This window comes from Microcaecilia unicolor, chromosome 5, assembly GCF_901765095.1.
Source record: "Microcaecilia unicolor chromosome 5, aMicUni1.1, whole genome shotgun sequence".
Taxonomy (NCBI): Eukaryota; Metazoa; Chordata; class Amphibia; order Gymnophiona; family Siphonopidae; genus Microcaecilia; species Microcaecilia unicolor.
In genome coordinates, this window is record NC_044035.1 from 218275065 (window position 1) to 218301452 (window position 26388).

Consider the following 26388-nt stretch of genomic DNA (forward strand, 5'->3'; position numbering starts at 1 on the left):
TCACCTGTATGAAAGACACCTGTCCACAGACTCAGTGAATCAGTCAGACTCTAACCTCTACAAAATGGCCAAGAGCAAGGAGCTGTCTAAGGATGTCATGGACAAGATCATACACCTGCACAAGGCTGGAATGGGCTACAAAACCATCAGTAAGACGCTGGGCGAGAAGGAGACAACTGTTGGTGCCATAGTAAGAAAATGGAAGAAGTACAAAATGACTGTCAATCGACAAAGATCTGGGGCTCCACGCAAAATCTCACCTCGTGGGGTATCCTTGATCATGAGGAAGGTTAGAAATCAGCCTACAACTACAAGGGGGGAACTTGTCAATGATCTCAAGGCAGCTGGGACCACTGTCACCACGAAAACCATTGGTAACACATTACGACATAACGGATTGCAATCCTGCAGTGCCCGCAAGGTCCCCCTGCTCCGGAAGGCACATGTGACGGCCCGTCTGAAGTTTGCCAGTGAACACCTGGATGATGCCGAGAGTGATTGGGAGAAGGTGCTGTGGTCAGATGAGACAAAAATTGAGCTCTTTGGCATGAACTCAACTCGCCGTGTTTGGAGGAAGAGAAATGCTGCCTATGACCCAAAGAACACCGTCCCCACTGTCAAGCATGGAGGTGGAAATGTTATGTTTTGGGGGTGTTTCTCTGCTAAGGGCAAAGGACTACTTCACCGCATCAATGGGAGAATGGATGGGGCCATGTACCATACAATTCTGAGTGACAACCTCCTTCCCTCCGCCAGGGCCTTAAAAATGGGTCATGGCTGGGTCTTCCAGCACGACAATGACCCAAAACATACAGCCAAGGCAACAAAGGAGTGGCTCAGGAAGAAGCACATTAGGGTCATGGAGTGGCCTAGCCAGTCACCAGACCTTAATCCCATTGAAAACTTATGGAGGGAGCTGAAGCTGCGAGTTGCCAAGCGACAGCCCAGAACTCTTAATGATTTAGAGATGATCTGCAAAGAGGAGTGGACCAAAATTCCTCCTGACATGTGTGCAAACCTCATCATCAACTACAGAAGACGTCTGACCGCTGTGCTTGCCAACAAGGGTTTTGCCACCAAGTATTAGGTCTTGTTTGCCAGAGGGATTAAATACTTATTTCCCTCTGCAGAATGCAAATAAATTCATATACTTTCCACAATGTGATTTTCCGGATTTAATTTGTGATGTGCTATCTCTCACTGTTACCAATAACCTACCCTTCAATTATGGGCTGCTCATGTCTTTGTCAGTGGGCAAACTTACAAAATCAGCAAGGGATCAAATACTTATTTCCCCCACTGTATATATATATATAAAGTATCACATCATACCTTATGTAATGAGTGTACCTTGTTGGTCAGACTGCTTGCTGCCCCAGTCCAACTGCCCCAGCGTGTTCCAGTCCGCCAATCCAGCGTCCCCCCCTGATTGCTCCAGTTCATCTGTTCCAGCCTGCTTGTTCCAGTCCGCCTGATCTGAACTTGTTTCAGTCCGCCTGATCCCAGCTTGTTCCAATCCGCCGATCCAGCTTCCCCCCTGCTTGTTCCAGTCCATCTGCTCCAGCCTGATGCTCCAGTCCAAATGCTCTAGTGTGTTCCAGTCCACCTGTTCCGCCTGCTCCAAGCTTGTTCCAGTCTGCATGATCCCAGCCTGTTCCAGTCCGCCGATCCAGCTTGCCCTGCATGCTCCAGTGTTCTGGTCCGCCTGTTCCAGCTTCTCCCTTCTTGCTCCAGTCCATCTGCTCCAGCCTGCTTGCTCCAGTACACCTGCTCCAGCCTGCCTGCTCCAGTACATCTGCTCCAGCGTGTTCCAGTCCGCCTGAACCAGCTTCTCCCTGCTTGTTCCAGTCCGCCGATCCAGCTTCCCCTGCTTGCTCCAGTGTTCCATTCCGCCTGTTACAGCTTCTCCCTGCTTGTTCCAGTCCATCTGCTCCAGCCTGCCTGCTCCAGTACATCTGCTCCAGCGTGTTCCAGTCTGCCTGAACCAGCTTCCCCCTGGCTTGTTCCAGTCCACCTGCTCCAGCCTGCTTGTTCCAGTCCGCCGATCCAGCTTCCCCCGCTTGCTCCAGTGTTCCAGTCCATCTGCTCCAGCCTGCTTGCTCCAGTACACCTGCTCCAGCCTGCCTGCTCCAGTACATCTGCTCCAGCCTGCTTGCTCCAGCTTCTCCCTGCTCGTTCCTGTCCATCTGCACCTGCTTGCTCCAGCTTCTCCCTGCTCGTTCCTGTCCATCTGCACCAGCCTGTTCCAGCCCACCTGCTAGCTTGTCAGCCATTGATTTACTTGCCTGCCTGCTAACTTGTCAGCCATTGACTTACCTGCTCTCCAGTTTCTCCCTGCTCGTTCCTGTCCATCTGCACCAGTATGCTCCAGCCCGCCTGCTAGCTGTTCAGCCACTGACTTACTTGCCTACCTGCTAACTTGTCAGTCATTGACTTCGTTCCTGTCCATCTGCACCAGCTTGCTCCAGCCCGCCTGCAAGTTGCCTGCTGCTAACTTGTCAGCCATTGACTTACCTGCTCTCCAGTCCATCAATCCCTTCAATTCCAAGCCTCCAATCCAGATATCTGCTCTATCTATCTGCTTCTCACCTCAATCACTACACATACACCTGTTACACCGCGATCACTACTTATGGCCCCTGTCCACATTCTCTTCCTTGCACTGTCCCTTCCTAATCTTTTTCCCCTCCCCTTACCGCTGTCTACCACTGGAACTCATTGCCCACCCGTGTTCCCTCCCGTCCTGCTCGCTACTGCATCCCTCACCACCTCACCTTCTCTCTTGGCCCCCTCCTCCTTCCTCGCTCTTAACCTTCAACACCTCCTTCCTGCCATTAACCCATCACCATTCCTCCTCAGTGCACCCCGTCTTCGTCGCCTTCATCGCCTGACTTCCCCCACCCTCCTCCGCACTCTCTTGCTCCTCCTCCTGCTATCCGCGGGAGACATTAATCCTAATCCAGGCCCCCCTAACCTGTCCTCCTCCTATCCATGCAAACGATTCCGTGATGTCTCCAATCTCGTTTCTATTCCCCTCCTCCCCCCTCTTCCCTCCCCTTCTCATGTGCCTTGTGGAATGCCCACTCGGTCTGCAACAAACTGCCCTTCACCCACGATCTCTTCATCTCTTGTTCCCTTCAACTGCTCGCCCTAACTGAAACCTGGCTCTCCCCTGACGACTCTGCCTCAGTCGCGGCCCTTTGTCATGGAGGTTATCTCTTCTCCCACACTCCCCGCCCAGCTGGCCGCGGTGGAGGCATCAGGCTACATCTCTCGCCCTCCTGTAGTTTCCAACCCCTCCTCCTACCGCAGTCTCACTGCTTCTCATCCTTTGACGCTCACTCCATCCGGCTATTCTACCCATTACCACTCAGAGTGGCAGTCATTTACCGCCCCCCTAATAAACCCCTCTCTTCCTTCCTCACCAACTTCAATGCCTGGCTTTCCGTCTTTCTTGAACCCTCATCTTCGTCCCTCATTCTCGGAGATTTTAACATACACATTGATGACCAGTCCGACCCTCACGCTTCTCAGTTCCTCACTCTAGCATCCTCCTTCAACCTCCAGCTTTGCTCCACCACCCCTACTCACCGAGACGGCCATTGTCTTGACCCCGTCCTCTCCTCTTCCGGCTCTCCCTCCAATTTCCATGTTTCAACTCTTTCTCTCTCAGATCATCACCTAATCACCTTCACACTTCTTCACCCCCCCTCAGCCCCATCCAACTTTAACCACTACCTCCAGGAATCTCCAGGCTATTGACCCTCCCACCCTATCCTCTAATATTTCTAATCTCCTCCCCTCCATCATGTCCTCCGAGTCTGTCGACAAGGCTGTCTCCGCTTACAATGCCACTCTCTCCTCTGCTCTGGACACCCTCGTACCTTCCACCTCCCGTCCCACAAAGCGTACTAATCCCCAGCCCTGGCTGACCCCTTGCATCCGTCACCTTCGCTCCTGCGCCCGATCTGCTGAACGCCTCTGGAGGAAATCTCGCACCCATTCAGACTTCCTTCACTACAAATTCATGCTATCCTCCTTCCACTCCTCCCTTTTCCTTACCAAACAGGACTACTACACCCAATTGACAAATTCTCTCAGCTCCAACCCCCGTCGTCTCTTCTCCACCCTTAACTCCCTCCTCAAAGTGCCCTCCGCTCCCACCCCACCCTCGCTCTCTCCTCAATCACTGGCTGATTACTTCCACGACAAGGTGCAAAAGATCAACCTTCAGTTCACTAGCAAGCCATCTCTTCTTCACCCTGCAACCCTCTCCCTCACCCAACCAACCCAGGCCTTTTTCTCCTCCTTTCCTGTCATCACCGAGGAGGAAACCGCTCGCCTTCTTTCCTCCTCGAAATCAACTACCTGCTCTTCTGATCCCATCCCCACCAACTTACTTAACATCATCTCTCATACTGTCACCCCCTCCATCTGTCATATCCTCAACCTCGCTCTCTCCACTGCAACTGTCCCTGACACCTTCAAGCACGCCTTAGTCACACCTCTCCTCAAAAAAACATCACTTGACCCTACCTGTCCCTCCAATTACCGCCCTGTCTCTCTCCTACCCTTCCTCTCCAAAATACTTGAGCGTGCCATTCACAGTCGCTGCCTTGATTTTCTCTCTCATACCATCCTCGATCCACTTCAATCCGGTTTTCGCCCTCTTCACTCAACAGAAACAGCACTCTCTAAAGTCTGTAATGACCTGTTCCTTGCCAAATACAGAGGCCACTACTCCATCCTCATCCTCCTTGATCTATCCGCCGCTTTTGACACTGTGAATCATGACTTACTTCTTGCCACACTGTCCTCATTTGGGTTCCAGGGCTCTGTCCTCTCCTGGTTCTCCTCCTATCTCTCCCACCGCACCTTCAGAGTTCACTCTCATGGATCTTCCTCCATCCCTATCCCCCTATCTGTTGGTGTTCCCCAGGGATCTGTCCTTGGACCCCTTCTCTTCTCAATCTACACCTCTTCCCTGGGCGCCCTGATCTCATCTTATGGTTTCCAGTATCATCTCTATGCTGATGATACTCAGCTATATCTGTCCACACCAGACATCACCGCAGAAACCCAGGCAAAGGTATCAGCCTGCCTATCCGACACTGCTGCCTGGATGTCCAACCGCCACCTGAAACTGAACATGTCCAAGACCGAGCTCATCGTCTTTCCACCAAAACCCACGTCTCCTCTTCCTCCACTTTCTATCTCAGTTGATAACACCCTCATCCTCCCCGTCTCATCTGCCCGCAACCTCGGAGTCATCTTTGACTCCTCCCTCTCCTTCTCTGCGCATATCCAGCAGATAGACAAGACCTGCCGCTTCTTCCTCTTTAACATCAGCAAAATTCGCCCTTTCCTCTCTGAACACACCACCCGAACTCTCGTCCATGCTCTCATTACCTCTCGCCTTGACTACTGCAACTTACTCCTCACCGGCCTCCCACTTAGCCATCTATCCCCCCTTCAATCTGTTCAGAACTCTGCGGCACGTCTCATATTCTGCCAGAACCAATATACTCATATCACCCCTCTCCTCAGGTCACTTCACTGGCTTCCAATCAGATACCGCATTCAATTCAAGCTTCTCCTTCTTACCTACAAATGCATTCAGTCTGCTGCCCCTCACTACCCTCATCTCCCCCTATGTTCCCGCCCGTAACCTCCGTTCACAGGATAAATCCCTCCTCTCTGTACCCTTCTCCAACACCGCCAACTCCAGGCTCCGCTCATTCTGCCTCGCCTCACCCTATGCTTGGAACAACCTTCCTGAGCCCTTACGCCAAGCCCCCTCCCTGCCCATCTTCAAGTCTTTGCTTAAAACCCACCTCTTCAATGCTGCATTCGGCACCTAACTCTTACTGTTCAGTAAATCCAGACTGCCCCAATTTGACCGTCCCTATCGGGACTGTCCCGTTCACTTGTCTCTTAGATAGTAAGCTCCTTGAGCAGGGACCGTCCCTCTATGTTAAATTGTACAGCGCTGCGTAACCCTAGTAGCGCTTTAGAAATGTTAAGTAGTAGTAGTAGTAGACTGGATGGACCGTCCAGGTCTTTATATGCCATTCTCTACTATGTTACATCAAGTGGCTCAACTTTATCCACAAGTTTATTCATGCCGAGCGGAATGCCCCAGATGCAGCAGACGACGAAGGACCGTTTCGCAGTGTTGCCCGGTCCCGAGATGATGTCTACTCCAACTGCAGGAGCCTGCACTTTGGAGAAGGACAGCAGCGTAGCCGGGGCTTCCCTTAGCCCCGTCATGCGTGCGGCGCCCCCACAACCCAGAAGGGAGAATCTTCAAGCAAGCCCCTGGAGAGAGACCAGGCTGAGCAGGGAGAGAGTTTGCAGGAGAGGAGAACTGGAGCTGAAAATTTGGAGGAACCAGAAATAACATCTACTCCTGTCGGTTCATCAAGGATAGTGAGTATACTGGAACAAGTTTCAAAAGCCCCTCTACCGGATTGTATAATGGGAGAGGTAGTGAAACCTGCCGTAGTGACTTTGGAGTCACTTTGGGACTTGACTTCTAAGACCCAATCTGCATTACAAACAGTAATTTTAAAAAATATGGGGAAAATAAAAATTTTGCCAGAGACTGCGTTGATTCAGTTAAAGTCTAGTGAAAGCCAAGCTTCTGAAGTTAAAAGACTGTCTGAATAAGTTGGAAAGCTTGAACTTGTGGAGCAAACTTTAGTAAAAGACAAGAACTTTACCTTAAGACGCCTGGAATATTTAGAAAACCAATCTAAGAGACTAACTTTGCGATTTATAAATTTTTCTCGGTCACTGTTGATTACTCCGATGCAAATGGTTAAAAACTATCTGACGGAGACCCTGGATATGCCTGAAAATTCATTGCCCCCAATATCTAGAGCTTATTATTTACAGACTGATACTAAAACATCAGTAAATTTACCAGAACAAGGAGCAATGAATCTTACCGCATTCCTAGAGTCGTCTCTTGAGGTGATAACACAAAGAATCACACTGCTTGTAACCTTTGCGTTGGAAATGGATAGAGACGCAGTTCTCAGATTTTCCTTTAGACACTTGGATTCCTTATTTTTGGGATCAAAAGTGAGAGTTTTCCCGGATTTATCCAGGGAAACTCAAAAGAGACGCAAGATGATGTTTTTGTTGTTGCGCCCGAGAGCTCTGGTGATTGGGGCAAATTTTCTTTTTGAGATATCCATGTGTATGTAGATTAATCTTGCAGTCTAAGCAATATCAATTTTTTGACCCAAAACAATTAGAAGACTTTCTAAAAAGTAGAGAAGAGGTCAATGTACAAGTCTAGTCACTTATGCAACGCTGTATGCAGGCTTTGAGTAACCCACCTGGGAATGTAGCTACTTACTTGATTTAACTTAATGTGAAACTGCTTATTTAAGCAGGGAATTTCTTTTTCTATTTCCTTCTTGGATCAATTTCATATTATTATGGTCATTAGAAAGAGTATTATTTTGTGTAGAATAATTATCTTGTAATTAATGGAACATTATTTCAATTAGTGTAATACCACTCATAAATGTTATATATGGTTAAAAAAAAAAAAAAAAAACCACAACCATCTATATGTTCAGTAGATTTGGGTTTTTTAAATAATATTTTCTATCATGTTGCCCAGCACCGATATCAGCATCAACCACTCTATAGTTTTACCAAATTACCCAAAGAACACTTCTAAAAATTTAGAGTTCCATTAACCACCTTCCAATCTTCAAATACCAAAGACAATTTTCATGAAAGTAGTTTGTAAAGCGAATGCTACATACCTGTAGAGGGTATTCTCCGAGGACAGCAGGCTGATTGTTCTCACTGATAGGTGACGTCCACGGCAGCCCCTCCAATCAGAAACTTCACTAGCAAAGGCCTTTGCTAGCTCTCGCGCGCCCATGCGCACCGCGCATGCGCAGCCGTCTTCCCACCCGAACCGGCTCGTGTTCGTCAGTCCCGTATGTAGCAAGACTAAGACAAGGAAAGACACAACTCCAAAGGGGAGGCGGGCGGGTTTGTGAGAACAATCAGCCTGCTGTCCTCGGAGAATACCCTCTACAGGTATGTAGCATTCGCTTTCTCCGAGGACAAGCAGGCTGCTTGTTCTCACTGATGGGGTATCCCTAGCCCCCAGGCTCACTCAAAACAACAAACATGGTCAATTGGGCCTCGCAACGGCAAGGACATAACTGACATTGACCTAAAAACTATCCAACTAACTGAGAGTGTAGCCTGGAACAGAATAAACATGGGCCTAGGGGGGTGGAGTTGGATTCTAAACCCCAAACAGATTCTGAAGCACTGACTACCCGAACCGACTGTCGCGTCGGGTATCCTGCTGCAGGCAGTAATGAGATGTGAATGTGTGGACAGATGACCACGTCGCAGCTTTGCAGATCTCTTCAATAGTGGCTGACTTCAAGTGGGCCACTGACGCTGCCATGGCTCTGATGTTGTGAGCCGTGACATGACCCTCAAGAGCCAGCCCAGCCTGGGCGTAAGTGAAGGAAATGCAATCTGCTAGCCAATTGGATATGGTGCGTTTCCCCACAGCCACTCCCCTCCTGTTGGGATCAAAAGAAACAAACAATTGGGCGGACTGTCTGTTGGGCTGTGTCCGCTCCAGATAGAAGGCCAATGCTCTCTTGCAGTCCAATGTGTGCAGCTGACGTTCAGCAGGGCAGGAATGAGGATGGGGAAAAAATGTTGGCAAGACAATTAACTGGTTCAGATGGAGCTCCGACACTACCTTCGGCAAGAACTTAGGGTGAGTGCGGAGGACTACTCTATTATGATGAAATTTGGTGTAAGGGGCCTAGGCTACCAGGGCCTGAAGCTCACTGACTACGAGCTGAAGTAACTGCCACCAAGAAAATGACCTTCCAGCTCAAGTACTTCAGATGGCAGGAGTTCAGTGGCTCAAAAGGAGGTTTCATCAGCTGCGTGAGAACGACATTGAGATCCCATGACACTGTAGGAGGTTTGACGGGGGGCTTTGACAAAAGCAAACCTCTCATGAAGCGAACAACTAAAGGCTGTCCTGAGATCGGCTTACCTTCCACACGGTAATGGTATGCACTGATTGCGCTAAGGTGAACCCTTACAGAGTTGGTCTTGAGACCAGACTCAGACAAGTGCAAAAGGTAGTCAAGCAGGGTCTGTGTAGGACAAGAGCGAGGATCTAAGGCCTTGCTGTCACACCAGACGGCAAACCTCCTCCATAAAAAGAAGTAACTCCTCTTAGTGGAATCTTTTCTGGAAGCAAGCAAGACACGGGAGACACCCTCTGACAGACCCAAAGAGGCAAAGTCTACGCTCTCAACATCCAGGCCGTGAGAGCCAGAGACTGGAGGTTGGGATGCAGAAGCGCCCCTTCGTCCTGTGTGATGAGGGTCGGAAAACACTCCAATCTCCACGGTTCTTCGGAGGACAACTCCAGAAGAAGAGGGAACCAGATCTGATGCGGCCAAAAGGGAGCGATCAGAATCATGGTGCCCTGGTCTTGTTTGAGTTTCAACAAAGTCTTCCCCACCAGAGGTATGGGAGGATAAGCATACAGCAGACCTTCCCCCCAATCCAGGAGGAAGGCATCCGATGCCAGTCGAACGTGGGCCTGAAGTCTGGAACAGAACTGAGGGACCTTGTGGTTGGCTCGAGATGCAAAGAGATCTACCAAGGGGGTGCCCCACACTTGGAAGATCTGGCGCACTACTCCGGAATTGAGCAACCACTCGTGAGGTTGCATAATCCTGCTCAACCTGTCGGCCAGACTGTTGTTTACGCCTGCCAGATATGTGGCTTGGAGCACCATGCCGTGAAGGCGAGCACAGAGCCACATGCTGACGGCTTCCTGACACAGGGGGCGAGATCCGGTGCCCCCCTGCTTGTTGATGTAATACATGTCAACCTGGTTGTCTGTCTGAATTTGGATAATTTGGTGGGACAGCCGATCTCTGAAAGCCTTCAGAGCGTTCCAGACCGCTCGTAACTCCAGGAGATTGATCTGCAGATCGCGTTCCTGGAGGGACCAGCTTCCTTGGGTGTGAAGTCCATCGACATGAGCTCCCCACCCCAGGAGAGACGCATCCGTAGTCAGCACCTTTTGTGGCTGAGGAATTTGGAAGGGGCGTCCCAGAGTCAAATTGGCCCAAATCGTCCACCAGTACAGGGATTTGAGAAAACTTATGGACTGGTGGATCACGTCCTCTAGACCCCCAGCAGCCCGAAACCACTGGGAAGCTAGGGTCCATTGAGCAGATCGCATGTGAAGACGAGCCATGGGAGTCACATGGACTGTGGAGGCCATGTGGCCAAGCAATCTCAACATCTGCCGAGCTGTGATCTGCTGGGACGCTCGTACCCAGGAGACGAGGGACAGCAGATTGTTGGCCCTTGTCTCCGGGAGATAGGCACGAGCCGTCCGAGAATCCAGCAGAGCTCCTATGAATTCGAGTCTCTGTACTGGGAGAAGATGGGACTTTGGGTAATTTATCACAAACCCCAGTAGCTCCAGGAGGCGAATAGTCATCTGCATGGACTGTAGAGCTCCTGCCTCGGAAGTGTTCTTCACCAGCCAATCGTCGAGGTAAGGGAACACGTGCACTCCGAGCCTGCGAAGCGCTGCTGCTACCACAGCTAGGCACTTCGTGAACACTCTGGGCGCAGAGGCGAGCCCAAAGGATAGCACACAGTACTGGAAGTGACGTGATCCCAGACGAAATCGAAGATACTGTCTGTGAGCTGGCAGTATCGGGATGTGTGTATATGCATCCTTTAAGTCCAGAGAGCATAGCCAATCGTTTTGCTGAATCATGGGAAGAAGGGTGCCCAGGGAAAGCATCCTGAACTTTTCCTTGACCAGATATTTGTTCAGGGCCCTTAGGTCTAGGATGGGACGCATCCCCCCTGTTTTCTTTTCCACAAGGAAGTACCTGGAATAGAATCCCAGCCCTTCTTGCCCCGGTGGCACGGGCTCGACCGCATTGGCGCTGAGAAGGGTGGAGAGTTCCTCTGCAAGTACCTGATTGAGCTGGAAGCTGAAGGACTGAGCTCCCAGTGGACAATTTGGAGACATGGCGGCCAAATTGAGGGTGTATCCTTGCCGGACTATTTGGAGAACCCACTGGTCGGAGGTTATGAGAGGCCACCTTTGGTGAAAAACTTTCAACCTCCCCCCGACCGGCAGATCGTCCGGCATGGACACTTTGACCTCGGCTATGCTCTGCTGGAGCCAGTCAAAAGCTCGCCCCCTGCTTTTGCTGGGGAGCTGTGGGACCTTGCTGAGGCGCACCCTGCTGACGAGAGGGAGCGCGCTGGGGCTTAGCCTGGGCCGCAGGCTGTCGAGAGGGGGGATTGTACCTACGCTTACCAGAAGAGTAGGGAAGAGTCCTCCTTCCCCCATAAAACGTCTACCTGAAGAGGTAGATGCTGAATGCTGAAGGCTGCCGGCGGGAGAATTTGTCGAAAGCGTTATCCCGCTGGTGGAGCTGTTCTACCACCTGTTCGACTTTCTCTCCAAAAATGTTGTCCGCTCGGCAAGGGGAGTCCGCAATCCGCTGCTGGATTCTATTGTCCAGTTCGGAGGCACGCAGCCATGAGAGTCTGCGCATCACCACACCTTGAGCAGCGGCCCTGGACGCAACATCAAAGGTATCATATACCCCTCTGGCCAGGAATTTTCTGCACGCCTTCAGCTGCCTGACCACCTCCTGAAACGGCTTGGCTTGCTCAGAAGGGAGCTTGTCCACCAAGCCCGCCAACTGCCGCACATTGTTCCGCATGTGGATGCTCGTGTAGAGCTGGTAGGACTGAATCTTGGCCACGAGCATAGAAGAATGGTAGGCCTTCCTCCCAAAGGAGTCTAAGGTTCTAGAGTCCTTGCCCGGGGGCACCGAAGCATGCTCCCTAGAACTCTTAGCCTTCTTTAGGCCAGATCCACCACACCAGAGTTGTGAGGCAACTTAGTGCGCATCAGCTCTGGGTCCCCATGGATCCGGTACTGGGATTCGATCTTCTTGGGAATGTGGGGATTAGTTAGAGGCTTGGTCCAGTTCGCCAGCAATGTCTTCTTTAGGACATGATGCATGGGTACTGTGGACGCTTCCTTAGGTGGAGAAGGATAGTCTAAGAGCTCAAACATTTCAGCCCTGGGCTCATCCTCCACAACCACCGGGAAAGGGATGGCCGTAGACATCTCCCGGACAAAGGCCGCGAAAGACAGACTCTCGGGAGGAGAAAGCTGCCTTTCAGGGGAGGGAGTGGGATCAGAAGGAAGGCCATCAGACTCCTTGTCCGAGAAATATCTGATGTCCTCCTCCTCCTCCCACGAGGCCTCACCATCGGTGTCAGACACAAGTTCATGAACCTGTGTCTGAAGCCGTGTCCGACTCGACTCCGTGGAAACACGGCCACGGTGAGAGCGCCGAGAGGTAGACTCCCTCGCCAGCACTGGCGAAGCTCCCTCCACCGACGTTGTCGTGGAGTCTTCCTGGAAGGCGGCCGCAAGCGGTACCGGTGTCGGAGACCTCACCCCGGGCAAGGGGCCAGCCGGCGCCTTGCTCGACGGTACCGGTGGCGCAAGCACCCCCGGTACAGGAGGAGAAGGGCGCAACAGCTCTCCCAGAATCTCTGGAAGAACGGCCCGGAGACTCTCGTGCAGAGCGGCTGTGGAGAAAGACTGGGAAGCCGATGCAGGCGTTGAGGTCAGAGTCTGTTCCGGGCGTGGAGGTGGTTCCGGGCTGTCCAAGGGGGAGCACATCGACACCTCCTGAACAGAGGGTGAGCGGTCCTCCCGGTGCCGATGCCTACTGGGTGCCGACTCCCTCGGCGACCCAGAGCTCTCGGTACCGAGGCGGGAAGGAGACCGGTGTCGATTCTTCTTTGATTTCTTCAAACGAAGCACGTCACCGGAGCTTCCCGGTACCGACGAGGAGGACGTAGAATCCAACCATCTTTTCCTCGGGGCCGAGGCCAAAGAAGGTCGGTCTCGGGGGGGCTGTACCGCAGGAGCCCTCAGGGCGGGAGGAGACCCACCGCCACCAGCAGGGGAATGGACAGCACTCACCAGCACTCCAATCGAAGCACCACCGTCCGACGACATCAGCAACAGTGGAGGTCCCGGTACCACTGACGTCGACGCAGCCTTCCGATGTCTCGGTACCGACGATGCAGAGGGTCGAAGCCACGATGCAGTCGATACCGAGGTCGAAGACTTTGATGCTGTCGACGTCGATGCACTCGATACGTCCCGTGCTGTTGTCGACGAAGAGCCCGAGAACAACACGTTCCACTGGGCCAATTTCGCTACCTGAGTCCTCTTTTGTAAAAGAGCACAAAGACTGCAGGCCTGTGGGCGGTGCCCAGCCCCCAGACACTGAAGACACGAAGCGTGCCCATCAGTGAGCGAGATTACCCAGGCGCACTGGGTGCACTTTTTGAAGCCGCTGGGATACTTCGATGACATGGGCGGAAAAATCACACCGGCGAAATCAAAATTCGCGATGATGACGAAAGGCACCAAAAATAAGGGAGAGAAAACCCGTACCGAGGCCAAAAAAAGGCCGATCCCGAAAGCAAAAGGAAACTTACGCTGGGGGAAAAACTGGACACACGGGAAGGGACAAGACCGAAAGGTCTCTCTTTTTTTTTCTTTTTAGCGAAATCGCTAAGACGCGCGAGGGTCAACTTGAGGGGCACAAAACGGCGGCAAAACACGACCGTCCCGAGCGCGGACAAAAGAAGACTGACGAACACGAGCCGGTTCGGGCAGGAAGACAGCCGCGCATTCGCGGAGCGCATGGGCGCGCGAGAGCTAGCAAAGGCCTTTGCTAGTGAAGTTTCCGATTGGAGGGGCTGCCGTGGACGTCACCCATCAGTGAGAACAAGCAGCCTGCTTGTCCTCTGAGAAACTAATGAATCTGCAGTTTCCTTTTTGAGAATTTTCAGCACTCTAGAGTGCATCCCATCCAGTCTAGGTGATTTGCTATTTTTTTTTTTTTTTTTAATTTTTATGAAGTCTTTATTGAATAATAATGCACAGAACCTGAAACAGAACACATCTTCCACATCGCATTACAAACCATTTGAACATAATACACTTCTTTTAGTGATATGGCGACCTAATGATACATAACTGAATAATGGTCTCAAGACCAATGATTTGCTATTTTTTAATTTGTCTATTTTCCCTACTGCATCTTCCAGGTTCACCGAGATTTCTTTCAGTTCCTTCCATCTTATCACAGCTAACCATGCCAGCAATGGTAATTATCTCTCTTACATCTTCCTCAGTAAAAACCAGTCTCTTTGCTACGGCTATGGCCTTGCCCTCCCTAAGTGCCCTTTTTACTTCTCGATTATCCAATGATTCAAATGACTCCTTACCGGCTTTCAAACTCACCCAAACAAGTTGCTATACGAATTTTGCCTTTATGGCAATCTTCTTATCAAATTCTCTTTTTGCCTGCCTTATCAATGCTTTGCATCTAGCTCGCCAGTATTTATGCTGCTTCACATTTTCTACAGTTTTTCATTTTATTTTAAAGATGAATAGTGTCTGTGTCTTAAAGATGACAAGCAAAACTTTTGAAGAATAATTTCTCTAGGTACGGGAACATAATAAATAATGATTGAACATTTACAGGCAAAACAGAAGGCCAGCATTTCAAAGGGATCTTTTATAGTGAGGAAAAAAATAAAACAAAGCTTTCTTAAAAGTTGGTTCTCAGTAGATTATGAGAAACCAAACTAACAAACCCTTGCTGAAAAAATGCTCAATTGTGTGCAAAAAATGGGAATGGCTGTAAAATATTCTGGCGAACTTAAACTGGCAGCAGCAGCAGTCTATCAGGACATCCATCTCCAAAGACAAAGGTTAAATAAAGAAAATGATAGGTCTAGTGCTACCTAAGTAGAAGCTTTTACCCAAAAGCAGTAAAAAAAACACCATATCTGACACAAAACAGCCTGACCCATTTATGTTGTTAACTGTAGTCTGTCTTCAAAGAAAGTGGGTAGCCTAGATGAACAGACTCTGATTTTACTATGGGAAAATTAGGTTCTTACCTTGATAATTTTCTTTCCTTTAGCCACAGCAGATAAATCTATTAACTGATGGGCTGTATCCGCCTACCAGCAGGTGGGGATAGAGAACACTGAAAGCACATGGTGTTCCAGGATGCCCAACCCCCTCTGCCTTCAGTATATGAAATTTCCAAAGCAGAGTGAATAAAAAAGGCAATATAATATAAACTTTCCTCACAGCGAACAAACACCCCAGAACCAGGGCAATAACCAAACAAAGGAGGGACGTTATCAACCTCCCGCAATAAAAACAGCATGTAGAAACTCTGATAGCTTGTCTTCAAGTACTCCTGATGAGGCACAATGCCTGTATGCAACATCTGTACAAAAACTAAAAAAAGTCAGTCATGGAGGGATCATGGATTCATCTGCTGTGACTAAAAGAAAGAAAATTATCAAGGTAAGAACCTAATTTTCCTTTCCTTGCAGTGGCGTAGCGAGGGCGGCTGACACCCGGGGCGGGTCGCCACTGCGCACCCTCCCCCCGGGTGCAGCAAATGTACCCCAACCTCGGCGCGTGCACCCCCCCACCTCGGAGCGCACTCTTACCACTGGCGCTCCGCCTCGAGTGCACGTCGTCTCTGGGAGCTGCGTTGGCTCTGCTGGTTCCATGCTCTCTCTGCCCCGGAACAGGAAGTAACCTGTTCCGGGGCAGAGAGAGCAGTGAACCAGCGGAGCTGACACCCCCCCAGCGGCGTGCACCTGGGGCGGACCGCCCCACCCCTTCCTACGCCACTGCTTCCTTGTCATCAACAGCAGATGAATCCATTAACTGATGGGATGTACCAAAGCACTCCCTAAGCAGGGTGGAACAGGCAACTCCGCGAGCAAGCACTTGCGCTCCAAAATGCACATCCTGCCGCGCTGCCACCTCCAGCCTGTAATGCCACACGAAAGAGAGCTGAGAAGCCCATGTAGCCGCACGACAGATCTCTAGACGAGAAAAAAAACACCCATTTCAGCCCATGAAGAGGACACTGCCCTCATAGAGTGCGAGTTAAACGCTTCAGGCAGCGACCGCCCTGAAAGCAGATAAGCCGAAAAAATGAGTTCCTTAAGCAATCGGGCTATAGTGGCCTTAGACGCCGGAAACCCCCATCGGGGACCTGCCAACAGAACAAATAAATGATCAGAATCCCTAACCTACTCATTTGACACCTGCAGATTCTGCCACAGAGCCCTGCGGACATCCAAAAGGCGCAATTGCCCAAAGGAGTCCGGAAACGCCTCCTTAGAGAAGGAAAGAAGAAAGATGGGCTGGTTGAAGTGAAAAGCTGAAACCACCTTAGGCAGAAAAGAAGGCACCGTACAAACAGTTACCCCAGATTCCGAGAACTGCAGAAAAGAATCCTGACAAGAAAGAGCCTGAAGCTCAGACACTCTTCTAACCGATGTCATTGCCACTAAAAAAAACTGTCTTGAGAGTCACATCCTTCTCAAAAGCCCGTTTAAGAGGCTCAAACGGAGATAGTAGAACGTCTTCAACATGAGCCCCAGGTTCCAAGCCGGACAAGGCGACCGCAAAGGAGAACGGAGACGAAGCGCCCCTCTGAGAAAACGGAGAATATCTGGATGAGCAGCAAGGGACAATCTGGAGACTTTCTCCCGAAGGCAGGCCAACGCTGCCACTTGAACTTGAAGGGAATTGTAGGCCAGGCCCTTTTGTAGCCCGTCCTGCAAAACGTCCAGTAAGAGCGAGACTGTCGCCAGAGTCAGCGTGATAGACTTTGGCGTACACCACGCCTCAAAAGTGCACCAGATCCAAGCATAAGTCGCAGAGGTAGACCGCGTGTGAGCCTGCAAGAGCATGGCAATAACCTTATTAGAATAGCCCTTGTCTGACAATTGCGCCCTCTCAAGAACCAGGTCGCAAGACCAAAGCGGCAAGAATCTTCCATAGTCACCAGACCCTGAACTAACAGGTTCAGAACCCGAGGCAAAGGAAGAGGTGCGTCCACCAGCATCCGCCGGAGATCTGCGTACCACGGACGCCTTGGCCAATCCGGGGCGATGAGAATCACCAATCTTCGGTGCAGATGAATCCGAAGTAGAACTCGCCCTATCAAGGGCCAAGGAGGGAACACATACAGGAGGCCCGAGGGCCAAGGTTGAGCCAGAGCATCCAACCCCGCCGAGCGAGGATCTCTACTACTGCTGAAAAAGCGAGGGACTTTGGCGTTTACGCTTGACGCCATGAGATCCAAGCCTGGAGTCCCCCATTTGGCACAAATCTGAAGAAAAACTTTGTCTGCCAGTTCCTATTACGCCAGGTCGATTTGATGTCTGCTGAGGAAATCGGCTTGCACGTTGCTCTGACCGGCTATGTGAGCCGCGGACAGCAGCTCTAGGTGGCGCTCGGCCCAGTCGCAGATCTGAGACGCCTCCGCAGCCAGGGCCTTGCACGGAGTGCCGCCCTGGCGATTGATGTAGGCCACTGCTGTTGTGTTGTCCGACAGAACTCGGACAGGAAGACCCTTCAGAGTCCTGTGGAAGGCCAGAAGAGCCTGAAATATCGATCTCAGTTCCAAGTGATTGATGGACCATCCCGCTTCCACGGTGGACCACAGACCCTGAGCATAGCATCCCGGCAATGAGCTCTCCAGCCCGAAAGGCTGGCATCCGTTATCACCAGACACCAAAAAGGAAGAGCCAGTGGCATCCCCTGCTGCAGCCTGCTGTCGGAAAGCCACCAATCCATACTGCGCTGGGCCGCTGAAAGCCACCGTAGTCTGCGTTCGTATTCCTGGGAAATCGGAGACCATTGCTGAAGCAGAGCAAGCTGCAGCGGTCTCATGTGAGTTCTCGCCCAGGGAACCACCTCTATGGTGGCCGTCATCAATCCCAGGAGCAGAACAAAGTCCCAAGCTTGAGGGCGAGGCATCCGCAGGAGCAGGCGGACCCAATTCTGAAGCTTGAGCCGCCAGCTGTCGGGAAGAAAAACGAACCCTCAAATACTCGAGAGACTCAGAGGGGATCAGGTGACTTTTGGGGATATTGACTACCCAGCCCAGAGTCTGAAGAACTGTAACAACTCTGGCTGTGGCAAGTCGACTGTCGTCTGCCGAATCCGCTCTGATGAGCCAGTCGTCGAGATACGGGGTTAACTCTGATACCCTCTCGCCTGAGAAAGGCAGTCACTACCACCATGACCTTGGAAAAAATCCGAGGGGCAGTCGCCAATCTGAAAGGCAAGGTGCGAAACTGGAAATGTTGGCTCAATACCGCAAACCGGAGAAACCGCTGATGTGAATATGCAAGTACGCTTCCTTGAGGTCCAGAGACATGAGAAACTCTCCTGGCTGTACCGCCGCAATGAAGGAGCGCAGGTTTTCCATGCAGAAGTGTCGCACTCCTAAGGCCTTGTTAACTCTGCGTAAGTCGAGGATAGGTCTGAACGACCCGCCTTTTCGAGGCACCACAAAATAGATGGGAGTACCGACCGCAGCCGCGTTCGGCGGGAGGAACTGGAACCACCGCTCCAAGCTTCAGCAAAACCTGCAAGGTCTCTTATACTGCCACCCACTTGACAATAGTGCCGCATTGGGACTCCAAAAACGCGTCTCCTACTGGGACGGCAAATTCTAGCCAGTAACCTTCTCTGATCAGGTCTAGGACCCACTGATCCAAAGTAATCTTGGTCCACTTCTCGAAAAAGAGGGAGAGACAACCCCCTACTACGGGAACCGACGAGTGGACCGGCGCCCCATCATTGTGGAGGACACCCCTGAACTCCTAGACGTTGCCCAGACGCCACCGCGCGGTTGTCCGAATGAAAGGAGTTCCTCTGCTGGAAACGGGTAGGTTGATCAAACCCCGCAGAATGCCCCGGGCAATACCTGCGAGCTTTGCAAAAACGTGGCCTGGAAGAGGAGGGAAAAGAAGGACTTTTGGAAGAAAGCCTCGGCCTATCCTTAGGCAACCATTGGGACTTAGAGTCCCCTAGGTCCTTAACAATCTTCTTCAAATCCTCCCCAAATAAAAGAAGACCCCAAAAGGGTAACCTCACCAGCCTTTGTTTAGAGGCCATGTCAGCCGCCCAATGCCGGAGCCAAAGAAGGCGGCGGGCAGCAACTGCCACAGACATCTGCTTAGCCGAAGCTCTGACCAGATCAGAAAGGGCATCAGCCAAAAAAGACAGGGCAGACTCCATACACGGGCCGACCTCAGTGAGGGAACCCGCTTCATCGGCAGGCTGCTCAACCGCCTGCTGTAACCAGGAAAGGCAGGCCTGGGCTGCATAGGAACTGCAAATAGCCGCCCATAAGGAAAGGCACGAGATATCAAAGGACCGCTTCAGCGCGGATTCCAGCCACCAGTGCTTCTTTGTTCTGTAACCCACATTTTTAATGTGTGCCTGGAGTTAGGTACACTATTTTTTTTCTGTGCCCCTCTATCCTTAAGTACTCAACTCTTTGTTACACTTTCTCATTGTGCCCTACCCTTACATCTACTTAGAAAACAACCCATTCCCTGGTAGCTCCCTCCAACCCCCAAAATAAGAAGAACTGTGGTTTGAGTGTGTGGGTTTTGTTTTGCTTTGTTTTTTTTACCTGTGTGGTTTGAAAACTGGACGGAGTTCACACTGTCAACTTCAAATCCCAAAACCTGGAACACAAAATAAAAGAAGATTTTTTTTTTCCCATTCAAAGCAGATTGCTTAAGCTACACTTATCTTCTAAGAAAAAGGAGACATATCTTTTTCCTTTGAAAATTAACTCACAGAAAGTTCACATATATATTTACATCTGCTATTTAGTAAGCACAATTTCCCTGTTTTATTTTATACATATACATGCATATTTCATTAAGAATGTGCATTTAAGAGCTAACTCCTCCCAAACCTCCACCCTCAGGAATGCCAATGCTCAGGTCAGATAAATTTATATAGTAGAATATAGCTCACATCTTTTCAGTAGTGGCTCAAAGCAAGTTACACTGAGATCCACTAGCAGTGGTGTATTTATTCAAGGTGTGTGTGTTGCATACAAACCCCTTGTCAGACCCAACCCCCCCCCCTCCCCCCGCACCTTAAATTCAACTCTACACCAGTCTTTGTCCAGGCAGTCTCTAAACCATCCCACTGACGCAACTTCCTGTTTTGTGAAGGGCGGGGCAGCTCAGAGGAAGTCCCAGTGCACGCTACAGGCAGCCTGTGAGTGCTGCTGCTGCCCAGGCAAAGACTGGAACAGAGATGATTTTAAGATAGGCAGGGGGGGGAAGGCGTGCGGGAGATGCAACCACTAAAAAAAAAAAAAAAAAAAATTCCTGGGATATCACTGTACACTAGGTATTTCCCTGACCCTGAACGGCTTGCAATCTAAGGGGTCATTTCAGTAAGTTGTAGCAAGAAGTGACCTTAGTAAGTCGTGGCACAGGTTTTTCCCATGCGCTAAGGCTATTTTTGCCACAGCCATATTAAATGGCCATTTTCTTAGACCGTGTATTTTATCGGGATTTTAGTTTTGATTTTTCTTGCTGTTTTCGGTGATTTTTGATTGAAGTTAATTAGTTCAATTTTTTTTTTCATTTCTAATTTTTGATTCACGGAACACATGTACATAAATATTGCCATACTGGGACAGACCGAAGGTCCATCAAACCCGGTATCCTGTTTCCAACAGTGGCCAATCCAGGTCACAAATACCTGGCAAGATCCCAAAACAGTACAATACATTTTATGCTGCTTATTATAAGCAGTGGATTTTCCCCAAGTCCATTTTAATAATGGTCTACGGACTTTTCCTTTAGGAAGCCATCCAAACCTTTTTAAAACCCACTAAGCTAACCGCTTTTACTACATTCTCTGGCAACAAATTCCAGAGTTTAATTACATGTTGAGTGAACAAATATTTTCTCTGATTAGTTTTAAATTTACTACTTTCTAGCTTCATTGCGTGCCCCCAGTCCTAGTATTTTTGGAAAGAGTAAACAAACGATTCACGTCTACCCGTTCCACTCCACTCATGATATTATAGACCTCTATCATATGTTCCCTCAGCCGTCTTTTCTCCAAGTAGAAGAGCCCTAGCCACTTTAGCCTTTTCTCATAGGGAAGTCGTCCCATCCCCTTTATCATTTTCATCGTCCTCTGCTGTACCTTTTTTAATTCCACTATATCTTTTTTTGAGATGCAATGACTAGAATTGAACACAATATTCGAGGTGCGGTCGCACCATAGAGCGATACAAAGGCATTATAAACATCCTCATTTTTGTTTTTTATTCCTTTCCTAATAATACCTAACATTCTGTTTGCTTTCTTAGTGGCCGCCACACACTGAGCAGAGGATTTCATCGTATCATCAACAATGTCTAGATCTCTTTCCCGGTCAGTGACTCCTAATGTGGAACCTTGCATTACATAACTATAATTCGGGTTCGTCTTTCCCACATGCATCACTTTGCACTTGCTCACATTAAACGTCATCTGCCATTTAGATGCCCAGTCTCCCAGATTCATAAGGTCCTCTTATAATTTTACACTGTTCTCTTGCAATTTAACAACTTTGAATAACTTTATGTCAGCAAATTTAATTACCGTATTTTTTGGACTATAAGACGCACTTTTTTCCCCAAAAATTTGGGAGGAAAATGGGGGGTACGTCTTATAGTCCGAAGGTAGATTTGGCTGGCTGGCTGGCCGCCCGCCGAGTTCGGGATCGCCCTCCCCCCGGCCCTGTCACCACTTCTCCGTACTCACGTCACGCGATCTTCCCTGGTGGTCTAGTGACGTCGGGGCAGGAAAGAGCCCCCTCTTTCCTGCCCAGCGCGCTGTTCTCCATCCTCCTGTATGCAGCCTGACGGTCTCGGCGAGATTCAAAATGGCCGCCGAGACTTCAATTCTCGGCGGCCATTTTGAATCTCGCCGACACCGTCAGGCTGCATACAGGAGGATGGAGAGCAGCGCTGGGCAGGAAAGAGGGGGCTCTTTCCTGCCCCGACGTCACTAGACCACCAGGGAAGATCGCATGACGTGAGTACGGAGAAGTGGTGACAGGGCCGGGGGGAGGGCGATCCCGAACTCGGAGGGAGGGATTCGGACAAGACGCACCGGAGCACCTAGGTTTTAGAGGAGGGAAAAAGGAAATTTTTTTTTTCCTATTTCCCTCCTCTAAAACCTAGGTGCATCTTATGGTCCGGTGCGTCTTATAGTCCGAAAAATACGGTACCTTGCTAATTACTCCCATCTCTAGATCATTTATAAATATGTTAAAAAGCAGCGGTCCCAGCACAGACCCCTGGGGAACCCCACTATCTACCCTTCTCCATTGAGAATACTGACCGTTCAACCCTTTAATGTTGTTAAACATTGTTTTGGTTATCACACAGATTTTTTCTAGAATACTATAAGTATTTATTATTTGTTACATTTGTACCCCACATTTTCCCACCTGTCTGCAGGCTCAATGTGGCTTACATGGTGCCGGAGAGGTGTTGGTAGACTCCGGAGTAAACAAATACAAATACTAGGTTAAGTTATGGTAGGAAAAGGTTCATGTGGTGGGACCACATGAAGGAGAACAAGAACAGAAGGAACTGTTTGGTGATCATTATGAACTGTAGTGTTGTGGTGTCACATAGTTCAGGCTTTTATGTTGGGTCGGGAGGGTATGCCTTTTGAAACAGGTGAATTTTTTCCTGAATTGGAGGTGATCGTACGTGGTTTTCACGGCTTTTGGTAGAGCGTTCCACAATTGTGTGCTGATGTAGGAAAAACTGGATGCGTACATAGATTTGTATTTTAGTCCTTTGCAGCTTGGAAAGTTGAGGTTTAGGTACTTTCGAGCTGATGCGGTTGTGTTTTTGGTTGGTAGGTCGATCAAGTTTGTCATGTATCCCGGTGCTTCGCTGTAGATGATTTTGTGAACCATAGTGCAGATTTTGAAGGAAATGCGTTCTTTGATTGGGACCCAGTGTTGTTTTTCGCGTAGGGGTGTTGTGCTTTCGAATCGTGTTTTCCCGAACATGAGTCTTGCCACCGTGTTTTGAGCTGTCTGAAGTTTCCTTAAGATTTGTTCCCTGCATCCCGCATAAATTCCATTGCAATAGTCAGCATGGCTTAGCACCATCAATTGTATCAGGTTACGAAATATTTCCCTCGGGAAGAATTGCTTCACACGTTTGAGTTTCCACATTGTGAAGAACATTTGTTGTGGATTTTACTTGGCTCTCTAGGGTTAGGTAGCAGTCCAATGTTACACCAAGGATTTTCAGGATCTCTGAGACTGGGAGGGTGTGATCTAGGATGCTGATAGTTGAGGTGGTTGTCCGTGCTGTATTGGGATGAGAGGATGAAACAATGTGTCTTTTCATTGTTGAGTTTTAGTTGAAATGCCTTTGCCCATGCGTCCATGATGTTTAAGGGAAAATTAGGTTCTTACCTTGGTAATTTTCTTTCCTTTAGTCATAGCAGATGAATCCATTATGAATGGGTTGTGTCCATCAACCAGCAGGGGGAGATAGAGAGCACTGAAAAACCATAGTGCCTCATGGCCAGCTAGCTCCATCTGCCTCTTCAGTATTTGAAGCTTCCAAAGCAGTGTTACACCGCAAATTAGCATAACATGAACTTTCCTCGCAGCGGATGAACGCCCCAGAACAGGAGCAATAACACAAAGGAGGGACGAACTCAACCTCCTGTAATAGAACAGAAATCCTGAAGACTGTTTTCCAACTTCTTCCAATGAGGGAACAAATCTACAGGAAAAACTGAACATAAAACAACATCAATCACACAATGAATCACTGAGGGAGGGCTCATGGAGTCATCTGCTATGACTAAAGGAAAGAAAATTACCAAGGCAAGAACCTAATTTTCCCTTCCTTGTCATCAAGCAGATGAATCCATTACGAATGGGATGTATTAAAGCAATCCCTAGATAGGGTGGGAACAAGCCACACCACATGCCAACACTTGTGCTCCAAAATTCACGTCTCTCCTGGCAGCCACATCCAGCCTGTAATGTTGGGCAAAAGAGAGCTTAGAAGCCCATGTCGCTGCACTGCATATCTCTTGAAGAGAGAGTGCTCCAGTTTCAACCCAAGAAGAGGAAATCACTTTTGTGGAATGTGCCTTGAAGGCTTCAGGCGGAGTCCGGCCAGACAGCAGATAGGCTAAAAAAATAGCTTCCTTGAGCCAATGGGCTATAGTGGTTTTAGACGCTGGAGACCCTCTGTGCGGACCTGATAACAGGACAAAAAGATGATCAGAGGTCCTAAAAGCATTTGACATGAGCAGATACTGCAACAGAGCCCTTCGCACATCTAGGAGGTGCAATTGCCCAAAGGCTTCTGGAAACTCCTCTCTGGAAAAGGAAGGCAGGAAAATAGGCTGGTTTAGGTGAAATGCTGAAACCACCTTAGGCAGGAAGGAAGGCACCGTACGTACCATGACTCCGGACTCTGAAAATTGCAGAAAAGGGTCTCAACAGGACAGCGCCTGGAGCTCAGACACCTGTCTCGCCGAAGTAATGGCCACCAAAAAGACCGTCTTTAGGGTCACATCCTTCTCTGAAGCTCGCCTTAGTGGCTCGACGGGCGAACACTGAAGGGTCTTTAAAACTAACCCCAGGTTCCCGGTCGGACACGGAGCCCGCATGGGAGGACGGAGCCGAAGCACCCCTCTAAGCAACCGTGCCACATCCGGATAAGCAGCCAGGGAGAGGCCTGCGACCTTCCCTCGAAAACATGCTAAGGCTGCCACTTGAACACGCAGGGAATTATAGACAAGGCCTTTTTGTAAACCATCCTGCAAAAAGTCAAGTATCGGCAAGACAGAAGCCCGCATAGGTGTAATCGCTTTAGCAGCACACCAAGCCTCAAATTGGCGCCAAATCCTGGCATAAGCCACGGAAGTGGAACGCTTGCGGACCTGTAGGAGAGTGGAAATGACTTTACTGGAATAACCCTTGTCTCTCAATTGCGCCCTCTCAATAGCCATGTCGTAAGACCAAAGCGGTAGGTGTCCTCCATGGTCACCGGTCCCTGTGACAACAGATTCGGTACCAGAGGCAAAGGAAGGGGAGCCTCTACCAGCATCCGTCGGAGTTCTGCATACCATGGCCTCCTGGGCCAATGAGAACCACCTCTCCTTGATGTAGCCGAATCCGCAGGAGTACTCGCCCTATCAAGGGCCACGGAGGGAAAACATACAGGAGGCCCTGAGGCCAGGGTTGAGCCAAGGCATCCAACCCCGCCGAGCGAGGATCACTCCATCTGCTGTAAAAGCACGGGACTTTGGCATTTGCGCTTGAGGCCATAAGATCCGCTACGGGCGTCCCCCACTTGGCACAGATCTGAAGAAACACTTCGTCTGCCGGTTCCCACTCCGCTGGGTCAATTTGATGCCTGCTTAGATAATCGGCTTGCACGTTGCTCTGACCTGCATGTGAGCTGCTGACAGAAACTGCAGATGTAGCTTGGCCCAGTGGCAAATTTGCGCGGCCAGTGCTCTGCATTGAGTGCCGCCTTGTCGATTTATGTAGGCCACTGCTGTCGTGTTGTCCGACAGAACTCTGACAGCCAATCCTTCCAGGGTCGAGTGAAAAGCCAGAAGAGCCTGGAAAATTGCTTTCAACTCCAAGCGATTGATGGACCACTCCGACTCCTCGGGTGTCCAGAGACTCTGGACATGCCTTCCCCGGCAATGTGCACCCCAGCCCTTCAGGCTGGCATCTGTTACCACCAGGCACCAATCGGGGAGCTTAAGCAGCATTCCTCACCGCAGCATGCTGTCTGAGAGCCACCACTCCATACTGAGCCGGGCCGCAGTGAGCCACGTGAGTCTGCACTGATAATCCTGAGACATTGGAGACCATCATTGAAGCAGGGAGCACTGTAGAGGTCTCAGGTGCGCTCTCGCCCAGGGCACCACTTCCAAGGTGGCCGTCATCGACCCTAACAGCTGGACAATGTCCCAAGCTCGCGGGGGCGAGGCATCCTCAGGAGCAGACGGACCTGGTTCTGAAGCTTGCACCGCCTTTGCTCGGGAAGAAAAACAAACCCCGAAGCTGTGTCGAACCGGACCCCCAAATATTCTAGAGATTGAGAGGGGGTCAGGTGACTTTTGGCCATATTGACGACCCAGCCCAGAGACTGAAGTACTAAGACCACTCTGGCTGTTACCTGATGACTCTCCTCTGTCAAGTCCACTCTGATGAGCCAGTAGTCTAGGTACGGGTGAACCCGAATACCCTCTCGCCTGAGAAAAGCAGCTACTACCACCATTACCTTGGAAAAGGTTCTGGGAGCTGTGGCGAGGCCAAAAGGCAAGGTCCGAAACTGGAAATGTTTTCCCATCACT

General features: G+C 50.1%; 1 protein-coding gene across 4 annotated transcripts in view; it reads right to left on the bottom strand.

Moving 5' to 3' along the window:
• Positions 1 to 26388, bottom strand: part of PDXK (pyridoxal kinase) — a 282079-nt gene that overhangs the window by 243148 nt on the left and 12543 nt on the right. For all 4 annotated transcript variants that reach the window (XM_030203776.1, XM_030203775.1, XM_030203777.1 and 1 more), the window contains exon 2: positions 19638 to 19692. In XM_030203776.1, coding sequence (XP_030059636.1) covers positions 19638 to 19692 — 55 coding nt within the window. The remainder of the gene's footprint in view (positions 1 to 19637; positions 19693 to 26388) is intronic.